At 42.7% G+C, this 11,421-nt stretch overlaps 1 protein-coding gene across 1 annotated transcript in view; it reads right to left on the bottom strand.

Annotated features, from left to right (window-relative positions):
* LOC114067223 (translation initiation factor IF-2-like) overlaps positions 1–10,830 on the bottom strand; it is a 14,742-nt gene extending 3,912 nt beyond the window's left edge. Inside the window, exons 1-3 of the mRNA XM_027902515.1 lie at positions 10,784–10,830; positions 9,438–9,878; positions 169–240 (exon numbers count right to left, since the gene is read on the bottom strand). Coding sequence (XP_027758316.1) covers positions 180–240; positions 9,438–9,878; positions 10,784–10,830 — 549 coding nt within the window. The 3' untranslated portion in view covers positions 169–179. The remainder of the gene's footprint in view (positions 1–168; positions 241–9,437; positions 9,879–10,783) is intronic.
* Between the last annotated feature and the right edge of the window lie 591 nt (positions 10,831–11,421).

Genomic DNA, 11,421 nt, shown 5'->3' with positions numbered 1-11,421 from the left:
AAAAAAAAAAAAAAGACACATATACACCCCCACTTGACTTTGAGAGCTAACAAATATTCATCACCCAGAGATTCACTGCTACCTTAACACAGCACAAATCCTGCATTACCACAGCATCACAAACTCACCACCTAACTACTGGCATCGGGCAGCATAAAGGAGACCTACCAATAGTGAGATCATGGACTGGTTGAAACCGCTTGTCTGTAAACTGTAACAATAAACATGATTTCCCAACACCTAAAAGAAAGAAAAGAAAGAAGTGTTAAGCAAATTTTAAAAAAACACAAATTAATTTCTATTGATTCTTTACAGGTTTAAGCAAATGATATATATTGTTTAAAATTCATTACTAGAACTTGAGAGATTACATCTCACCTACTCACACTCCCATCCATCTCCTAATTTATCACCTAAGTGACATCTGTGGCTGCCTAAAACCACGATATGTTACTGCCCACTGGTTCCCAATAGGCCAAAAAGCAGTCCAAGAACTGGCAACAACTGAGTTCACAGTACAGTCAGACAGACAACACAGTCCCCCTCCAACCTAAGTCAGAAGCCAGAGTAACTATTTCACATTACATGGATATTGGTCAGCAAAAGGGCAATTTCTTCTCTATGTGAAAGCACAGAAAAGTAGAAGTTAATGCTGCCGAAAGTAGTATTCAAACTACCTAAGTTTGTAAACGTAATACTTTTTATGGTTAATTTTTCCTTGTTCTTCTACTTGGAGGAGTTATCCTTCCAGTTTTGTTCAGTCAAACTTCGTATTTTCAGCCTTTTAAAATGTAACAGTAGTATATTTACTTTACATGTATTTAAACTCTCAACAATTATAACATACAGTACTGAAGCATCCAAGTTCCTGCTGTACTTTGCTTTATCTGTCCAGCAAGATATGGCTATTTTAGCCACATACTAGAGGTCAGCAACAGCTCATCGGAAGAGACATATCTGGTAATAAAAGACACCAAATAAAGGGATATGGAAAAGAACCACACTGCAGACACACGATAGGCACACTAGAGGTTTGCACAGAGTGACACTGATCTTTCTTATACTAAACTCAGCAAAGTTAGAATGATTTAGAGAAGAAACAAAGCCTACATAAACAATCACCACCCATCTGTCATTTTAGGCTTAAAAAGCTTGGATCAGTGGTCAGTTTATTTAAATCTAACAGAAATGAGACCTGCACTTAGTTTTGTCACAAAATGAGTTGTGACCAATTGATGACACTCAGATTAATATCCCAAACAGTGCACCAATTCCAACAACCTAGGCCAGTTATTGGTGTCTTTACTCTCTTCCCTATGTGCATGCCCATTTCTCCATATGGCTTAGATGAGTTTTGAAGCAATTTCAATTGTCCTCTGGGTTAGCACACTAATCTGACAAGAAGAGTGACAAAGCAAACAGAAATAGCTTAATGCAGGGTCAGACAAGCATGAGAGTTCATTCAAATGAGGGAAAAGAAGCGCAGCAGCCAGCAGGTCAATAACTTAGAGTGGCATGGAACTGTAGTTGAAGGCAAAATTTGCATCTGCCTCACTAGATCTCTTTTCTGTAGCTATTTGGCTTATGATGGCAAGCTGTCAGAACATAAGCAGCTTGGAAGCAGGTACAGATTTTGTTCAGAAAACATTAGTAAACACAAGAAGTGAAGGAGGAATGGAGGAAAGCGCTGGAGGTAAGAAAGAAAAAGGGAGGACAGGTGGAGAGTACTGGAGCTGTAAGGACAGAGAACACAAAACTCTAAGGAATCTTAAAATATTAATAATTCTACTCACAAAACACTTTATATATAAAGATAACTTTTCTATCACCATTGAAATATAAGTACCCTATCACAGAACATAATCAACACCTCACTTACAAAAAACAACCTGTAAGTCACACCAGAAACAGCTTTTGCCTTTAACCTTACAAAAATGATTTCTGGATAAACCAGAACCTCAAACCAATCAAATATTGCTGCATAAATCTTACAAATGTTGGAACAATATTTCATAAGCTAATCGACAAAGTGACACTTGACCGGTGTTCCAGCACTAGTTCTCAAGGGGCAGTCTGATATTTCTTCCTCTTGTAAGGCCGGTGACCAACTTGGTTAGAGTGAACAAACAAACACCCTCGTCAGCAGAGTGAAGATGACAGACAAGCACAGCCCCTGTGATGCAAGCCCTGTCTCAGACTGGCACAGGATGACTGCACCTCTAGTTATACCTCCATAGCAGGCCTTTTAGCAGCAGACTGCAGACTGATGGTTTCACACACAGAAACAGAAAAAAAAAATTAGTTTCTGTTTAATGCCATTCCTGATACATCAAAACCTTACAGCAAAAAGCCATCTGAAAGTTCCTAAGTTCTGTATTGCTGCTGGCTGACACAGAGGTTCAAAAAGTTGCAAACAAGGTTGTCATGCCTATTAAGTTTAGGTTATAAATACTTTGTTGTTTATATTAAAATTCAAACAAAATGTAACTATGAATAGTTGTAAGATATTGCAAGTTTGTATCCCAAAAGTTCTTAAGAGAATAGTTCCTAGCCCATACGCTTCCAGAGCCTGAGCAGACTGTGCTATCACAGACACAGCCAGGAATACGTATCAGGAACAGGAGCTGTATATGAACTCCTGAGTAGTTTACCACCTCATGACATAAACAGATGCGGCAAAGATCAACTAACAGTTGCGGCAAAGATCAACTAACAGTTGCATGGCAGCTAACTCCATGGCACACAGGTGGCTTAAAGTAACTACGCTGGTTAACTTTAAAAGCAGAGTGGCTGCTCACCAGCTATCTCATTCACTTAGCACTGTAAATATTAAAACATGAAATGAGGCAGACACTCTGTGGAAAGTAGGTGAGTGTGTCTTATGATAGTTGCAGAACACAAAAGGGATAGATTCAGTTATTTATTAGCTTATTCGCCATTTTACTGCCACAATTATTTTAATACAGCTTCAGATAAAACATCCCCAGAGGAAAAAAAAAAATAAAATCTAGTATTTCAGAGCAAGAGAGCGTGGATACACTTCAACAACCACAATAAACAAAGGCTCTTGCCTAGGAACAAATGAAAACAATGGATTATGTGCTCAGAGGGGAGGCAGTTCGTTTCTTTCCAAGTGCCTGCTTTAGGATCCCTTCGCTTCCTAGAACTCAAAAGGTGATGGGAAGCGGAACTTGTGCTACAGTAATTTTACCCTCCAGCTCTGAATTCCAACCCAGCAGACTGAGTCCCTTCTCCAAATTCCTCTGCCTCCCTTGAAAGCTCCCTCTTTATCCGGGTGCCACTCTGCAGTCAATTTCCCTAAGCAAGGCACTGCCAGAGCGTTGCTATTGTCCACTTTGGCACAGCTTCAGCACCTCCCTCCCTTATATCAACACTTGTGTTCATTCCAGGGCTCAGCAAGCCAGGGTAGCTCAGTGATAAAGCTGTCCTTTCCCTTCTCACTCATAGGTTATGCAATGAACTACACCAAGAAACGGATCCAGCATAGGACTATAGTCACCCAAACACTAGTATGTGCATGACACTAGGGCTACAAAATACATAACAAAGTTAAGGGTTGTTCTTTTGAGTAGCGAGCTGAACTCAAGGTAATTAAAAAAAAAAAAAAAAAGCAGCAGCTCTGGAACCACAGCACGGGTGATGATACAGCTGAACCAGGCTTTGGTTTGGCTAAGAGACCTGACTTGCTTCTCCCTTCCAGTTCCTATGAGCTCCTTCCAGGCTTTTCTTACCACTAGACAAAACTCATAAGTGTTTCTTCTGCTGATGTTTGCCTTGAAAAGCTAACATGGCTCAAAACTAAAAATGCCCCAAAAATGGGAGTAAAGGGGCTAATATAATTTTCTTACCTGCTCACCCGAGCACAACTATAGCCCAAGAAAAGTGACAGAAGAAAAGAACTGTGGTGGTAGTCCTCCCAACCTGGGTTTTAAAACTGAATCCTAAAGACAAATCTTCTCTGTTAATCTACCTGCTGTCTCTGATGAGTAGACTCACTCCTTCCCACACAGTTCCACCTCCTTACTCAAAAGGGTCCTTGCACTGATCTGACCATATCTGCTATTTGTTTGATTTTGTTTTTCAAATCATCTCTGTCAGCTGAGCTAGCTCTCTGAAGGATCACAAAAGCAGTGATGGTGACAGCTAAGCAGCAGCACAGTTCATAGTAGAGACAAGAAGTGGTAACAAGACCTACTCGCTTTGGCAGCAGATAAACACTGAATTAATTCAGCCATCTCACAGAACTATTTTTCTCATGGTTGCTTCACACAACAGAGTGATCAATCAGCTCACCATCTACACAGATGAGGACCTTTGATCTTGCTCCCACCAATCCTCCTAGGTCCAGTTTCCTCCCCTGAAAGTATTCCAGATCTTGGAAAGCACAGCTCCAAGGCCAAATCAGCTGTAAAAGACTTAACCTAAAAAGTAGGTAGCTTTCTACTGTGTTAGTGAGTTGATCCAGATCATGACAGACTATGAAAGTCACCAAAAAGTAAGGGGAGCAACAACTCCATTCACACGGAACCAACTATGTCAGCTTGGATGTCCTTGAAACCAATGCCACAACACCAACTGAGCTGAAACAAGCTTCCCACTTCTCTTATCTTCTTTCAGAAAAACAAACAAAAATAAATCTTTAAATAGCTTAAGGACATTTTTAAACAACAGGCAAGTCTCAAATAACAGATTTTAAAACTTACTTGGATTTAAACCCTGTAATTACATAGTACAAATGTCACAAGATTTATACCTCTAACCTGGCTTATGAGGTACTTTTAGTTCTTTACAGTGGTCTGCAGAGCTTCCAGATGTTAAATAAGCCCTTTTCTTATTGCAGGCTGCAGTTCATTCACTCTTCTTCCTTTCCAACCACAGAGAGTCAGGAAAGTGCAGTACTACCCTTTCACAGGACTCAGCATAACATGACATTAACCTGAAGCAAAGATTTTTCTTAACCTCTTTTCAGCCAGTTATCTGTTGGTCAAAACTCTGTCATCAAATGGGAAAGCTTTATTTAAATTTATAGAAAGGACAAACCAAAAAATTCCAAACTGTCAGTTACAGAGCAAAGGGACTTCACACACAAATGTAAGCATGGACAAGAAGGGAAGACAAATAACCTCCAAAATGCTTCACAATGGTTACATAATTTTGGGAAAAGTAATGTAGCAAAGATGGGTTTTTTACTCTTTAAGAGCTTAGTATCTTTCTTATATTGTGGTGCCCAAAACTGCACACAATATTCAAGGTGAGGTCACAGTAGTGCAGAGCAGAGCGGGACAATCCCCTCTCTCAACCAGCTGGCAATGCCTTGCCCGATGCCTCCAGGACACGGTCAAGCCCTCCTGATTGCCCGGGCACTGCTGACTGATATTCAATTTGCCATCAATTAAAGTATCATTGAAAGGGTCACAAAGTAAGATATAAGGAGTACAGATCAGTACTCTGGTATTCAGTACAAACAAGTTCTCAAGCTATCACAGGGTGTTAACACCATCTCTAGTGGGATGAAAACCTGTTTAACCAAGAAGTGGTATATACATGCAGAAATTAAGGGCAAGAGACTCTGGTCATGCACACTGCTAGCTAGTAACAGCTGCTGTTCCAGAACAAAGTGCAAAAACACTAGAAACATTTCACAAGGAGGACTGAAAAACAAACCAAATTCAACTGCTTAATTTCAACATTTGAGTCTCTTAGACAAATGAAATGGTTGACTAGACATCCTACTTTACTCTAGAGAGTAAGGAGGATTAGATCATCTAGTAATTATATTTTCTTTCATCATCATCATCTCCTAATAAGAGTAACTTTGAGATACTGTTAGTCTAGAACTAGAAACTATCTGCTGAAATTGAAAGGCAAAAATCTCAGAGGGTTGCTCTGAGCAGAAGACAGACCTGCTCATGGAAGATGCCACAACACTGATCATAGAAAGACATTTAGATGGACTATAACCGACAAGTTATGTTGGTGACAAGAAACCTGACCATTGCAAAACCAATAGTTTAGGTGTACTAAAGTTCAGGAGCATTCTCTGACGGAATCTAGTAAATATACTCTAATATAAGAAAATTCCGTTTAATGAGTATTAAATATTCTGGAAAAAAAAAATCTAGCTCTAGTACTCTTATAAATCTTATATCATTCCCAGTTTCCCATGTGGTACATTGGTGGTAACAAACATTTAAGTAAAAAAGATTTCACCCTATACAGAAAAATATCTAAAAAGAAAGTGACAGACTTTCAGTCACCAACTGCAGAAACTGCCAATACTTGTATGCCGAGAGTATTCACCCTACTCAGATCAAAGTCCATCTCAACTTCACTTGGTGGCCAAGAGCAGATGTGTAGGGAAGAGTGGATGAAGACACCAACTCCTACCAGCAACCAAAATGAAAGACACCAACAACAACAAAGGCAAAGGTCTCAGAGGTAGAGCCCTAAGCAGAATGATCCACATATGCTTCTAAACAACTTCGCAAACTCTTATAATGCTTTGGAAATATTCAGATCAAAAGATTTTTCCTGGTCAACTCTCACAGCAGTCAATATTCCAAATACTTCTATTTTTCTCTTATAGGTAAGGGCTCCATGAAACTCTACAGCCATTGTCCCACTGATATAATGTAAAACCCACACAAATTTATGGCAATATTGTTTGAGTACCTGAAATACAGCAAAGCCACTCCAGGTTTCCCCCACAACAAAAAACTAACTAGATCCTAAATTAATTCCAACTATACAGAAAAAAAAATTATATATTAAAAAAATAGAGCTAACAACCAGATGAGAATCAATCCCACGTTCACAAAGCTGCCATGCCTGAAGTACCAGAAAAAAAGTCAGTGAACATCCATGACCAATGAAGCAGGCAATGCAAAGGGACAAGAGCTGTTGAGCACAAAGCAGTCTTGCTCAATCAGTTTCTGTGGCTGTCATTTTAAGAGACTGAGATCATACTGAATTCCTGTGTTTAAGCAGATGAAAGCATGTGGAATCACAAGTCAGAGAAGGCACATGCAGGTGTCTTGTATAACTGCAGGGGGTTTTTGTTGGTTTGCTTATGGTTCACACAACCCACTTGGTTTTTTTAGTGCTGAAAAGCAAGAGGAGCTAAATGTTAACATCTGTCCTCAGCTGAGTCTTACATTTCTCCTACAGTTTGTTTACAACTAATTGCTGAGTCACCAGGCAGCTGAGCCATTCCCAAAGACTCTAAATCAAGTATCAGAGACAAATTTCTTGTTCACTATGAAATCTACGTAGTCTGCAAGGCCAATGGCATATCTTCAACTCAGCGAAATGCTGTGGGAGACCATCACTGGAACTGAACAGGACAGTCACCATCCACTCCTAATTTCCATCATCAGAGCTGTGAGTTCAACTGCCTTCACCTGAGGAAGAGTGCTAACTCCTAAACCATCACCCTCATTTTGGCAACAGACAAATATGCACAATATAAATTGGCTCTTCAGTACTAGCTCTATTAGAATACTTAAAAGGCTCACAGGAGATCTAAAAAAAAGCAAAACCAACTTACCGCTATTGACATATTTAATTCACTTCAAGAACAATCATTGCAGGAGTTTTAATTAGCTTCCTGTAGCAACTCAGAATAAAAGCCACAGGAATTAAAAAAATTTACCCAAACCCCAAACTTGTGAGCCATTTTCCTCTCTTTGTTTCCTTTCTCTACCTTACTCTTCCCATATCTGACTTTTAAGCAGCTGCAACTACTTCAGAAGTGACACACATTAATTCTGTATTTCACATTTCAAGCAAGTGAAATGCAAGAGTGCAGCACAGACCATTACACTGAGGCTATTTCATTGTAAAAATTTAATAAGTATAGAATCAATGTAGCAAACCAACTGTTTGCTGCTGTCTCTACCACTTCGATGATTATAGTTTTTAGAGATGCACCAGAATTGGCTACACTGTTTCTGAACTGTGCACTACCATCTTGTATCACCCTGGGCTGACAAACAAACCTCTTCTTACTTCTCCTGAATTTGCTCAGGTGATCTCCTGCCCTCTGGTTTAATGAACTGTCATTCCACTAAAAACTCAAAAAAAAAAAAAAATCATCAGAATTTTCAGTAATCATCTACAGCCTAATGCTTCCAACACGGTCATTATAGCTGTAATATATTTCTTAAGATTCATTTGTACTACAGCTGCTACTGCAGTAGCCTAAAAAAGCTTTCAGAGTTTAAATGTAGGTTTAAAAAAAAGGACGAAAATCACATAGCAGTTGCATCCAGAGTATTTAACAACCTCATGTGTAATGCAACTGTAATGTATAATTATACTCCAGCAACAGATAATTTGGTTCACAGGTATGAAGTACAATTATGCAGCTACCCTTAGAATACCATCTAAAATAACAGGTGTATCCTCAAACTTGTTAAAGAAGGTATTTAGACAGGTATGAGGAAAACAACAAAGCACATGTACAATACACAGGTACAATAGTTAACTATGTTAGTTGCCATGTCCTGGCAACAGTTTGATCAATGCTACTCCCATCCACACTAGGCTGAGGAGGCATAAAACACACTGGCAAAGGGGCTTCCAACAGCAATTCCTAGCAGCATATGGCTCTGCCAGCAGCATTCGTAAGCATTATTTGTCACAGTTAGCAGTTAGAAATCGAATGCAGTAAATTTTTAAAAGGTGTTCAAGGCCAGGTTAGGTGGGGCCTTGAGCAACCTTGTCTAGTGGGAGGTGTCCGTGGCTATGGCAAAGGGGGGCACAGGATTAGATGATCTTTAAGGTCCGTTCCAAACCCTTGACATTTTACGACTTAATATGTTTTAAAAAGTGGCAGGAAATATCTGGAAAATCAGTGGTATTTAAAGAAAAAAATCCTTGTAAATTAAGAGTGAAGGAGCTAGGGCTTTTAATTTTCCTTTGACAGCATGTCTTCACACACTTTGCTACAGCACCTCCCGCCGAGGCTGGAAAGAGCATCCTTGGGGCCTGAGCTGAAGGTAACTCACAGCAGCGAGGTACAAACCTCACCACGGAACTGCGGGGTGGCGTGTGGCACCTCTCAGGCCTCGCTGCAAACCGGGGGCACTGCCTAGGAACAAGTTCAGCTGTGACACCTTCTCCCTCCCCGCTGCCCAGCCTCGGCCAGGGCCGTGACACAGCCCGAGCCGCCCCGCGGCCCGTCAGCCGGGCCCGGGGGCGGCTGCCAGGGGCTCAAGGCCTTCGGGAGACAAGGCCGAAACAGCGGGCGGGGCCCGGCGCGAAGGCGGAGGGGAGACGGCGCCTCCTCCCCGCGCGGAGGCACCACGTCGGCGGTACTGCCAGCACTGCGGAAATGGGCGCGGGGAGCCGGGCCCGGCCCTCGGCCGCCCGCCCCTCCGGGCCTGGCCGTGCCGGGCCATGCCGCACCGACCCACCTGTGTCGCCGATGATGATGTACTTGAAGAGGTACGCGTAGGCCATGGCCGCTCCCGGTGCCGCTCCCGGGCTGTCCCGCGCTCACTCCGGCGTGACGCGCGCGCTCGCCACCCGGGCTCGCGCTGCGGAGAGGCGGAAGCGGGTTAACGGCCCCCGGGCGGCGCCTCCGCCCGCTCGCTCCCTCCTGCCTCCGCCTCCGCCGGCGGAGAGGCTGCGCTCGCTCGGGTGGCCGCTGCCCGCCCTCCCTCCGTCCCTCCCTCCCGCCGCGGCCCGGCGGTGTCGGGCACGGCAGAGCGCGGCGGCGGCGAGAACAATAAACAGGCGCCGAGCGGCCCCCGGACTCTCCGGCGACGTCAGCGCCCGCCCCCTCGCGCCGCCCCGCCCCCGACCCGGAAGTGCTGGGGCGCGCGGCCGCCGCCCGCCCCGCCCCGCCCCCTGCGCTGAGGGAGGGGCAGCCGGGGGGGTTCGCGGGGGTGCGGTCAGTGAATCCCGGGATTAGCTGGGCAGCCTGAGGGCATATCCTCTTGTTCTGCCACTTGTTACGTGGGAGAAGAAGCCGATCCCCACCTTGCTACACCTTCCTTTCAGGCAGTTGTAGAGAATGATAAGCTTTTCCCGAGCCGCCTTTTCTCCAGATTAAACAACCCCAGCCCCCTCAGCCTCTCCTCATAAAACTTGTGCTCTTCACCAGCCTGGTTGGCCTTCTTTGGACCCGCTCCAGCACCTCAATGCTCTTCCTGAATTGAGGGGTCCAAAGCATAAAACCTCTAAGCATAAACGGTAATGAGCAATTCAGTACAAATTATCTTCATAACATATAAAACCTGAGTTCTGGCATGGAAAAGGTTTTTTACTTTTTGTTTTTGTCCTTCCTCACTTAACTGGAAGCAATGAGCCAGGAGGGTACTTAAATTCACAGCTGGTGGTTAGGACTTTCTACTCAGAGTTCACGTGGGATGGGTGAGTTGGAAGAAATTTCAAGGCCTTCCATAGTCTGAGCTGCTTCATGAAGTGTCCTGTGTACCCAGACCTTTGGACCCGGAGCAGGTGAAGGCAGCTTGGCTCATGGATCGGATCCACACTGAGGCTGCATCAGATGCCTGGCAGTGGTAAAGGGGGCAGGACACTCCAGTCAGGTCACTGTGATGATGCTTTTGGATTCCCTTCAGATGAGCTGTTTGTTGACTCTGGATTGAGGGAACTGTTGAGGAGCCATTGGCAAGTTCTTCATAAAAACTCACATTTTACTCCCATTCTGGCTGATAGCTTTTAACTTTATAGAGGTGGTCAACAGATTGGCCAGCATTGACCTACGTGGCTTCTAAGAGATGTGCATCCAACTTACTTGTGAAATTCTTCAATAAAGCTGATTGTGCCAAATCCTGTTGTCATATTTCGTGACCTGAAACCCAAAATGAAGTTTGGTTTTTTTTTTTTTAAATTTTCCCTGTCCCCTGCAGATGTGCAAAAAACTCCCAACTTTGCTAATAAAGAGAAAGGAACTCTTTTTTATATTGTAAACATTATATCTACCCTTTTCACATAAAAAATTAATGTTTTCCATGACCACTTGTCAGACGTTTGTCTCCTTCATTTTTTTCTCCTCCGTACTTCTTCCAGTTTCTCAACACTATTTGTGAAGTTCAAGGTCCAAAACACCAGCCTCATCTGCTCAAAACAGGCAAATGAGTATCTGAAGTATTGCCCCTCTCTGAATGTGATTTTTTTTTCTTTTTTTTATCATTAACACCTGAATTTTATTTTTCATACTAGATCCCTATTTTAAACAGTTACTACTCAAATTTATCTATACATTTGGTATCTCCTTATTAAGAGCTGTTTTTCCCTTTGCTAAATTTTACATCCCTTTGCTAAATTTGATCTTGGCCACTCAGTTTAGCAAAAATGTTTGATATTTTTCATTTTCATATCTCAGACATTTTGTGACTCAGATTGTTCACGACACTATTGAACAGGTCTTGC

The sequence above is a fragment of the Empidonax traillii genome, unplaced genomic scaffold (assembly GCF_003031625.1).
Source record: "Empidonax traillii isolate 1590-97213 ecotype Southwest subspecies unplaced genomic scaffold, ASM303162v1 scaffold883:size360155, whole genome shotgun sequence".
Lineage (NCBI taxonomy): Eukaryota > Metazoa > Chordata > Aves > Passeriformes > Tyrannidae > Empidonax > Empidonax traillii.
The sequence above is the reverse complement of the archived record's forward strand: the minus strand, read 5'-3'. Positions and strand labels throughout refer to the sequence as shown.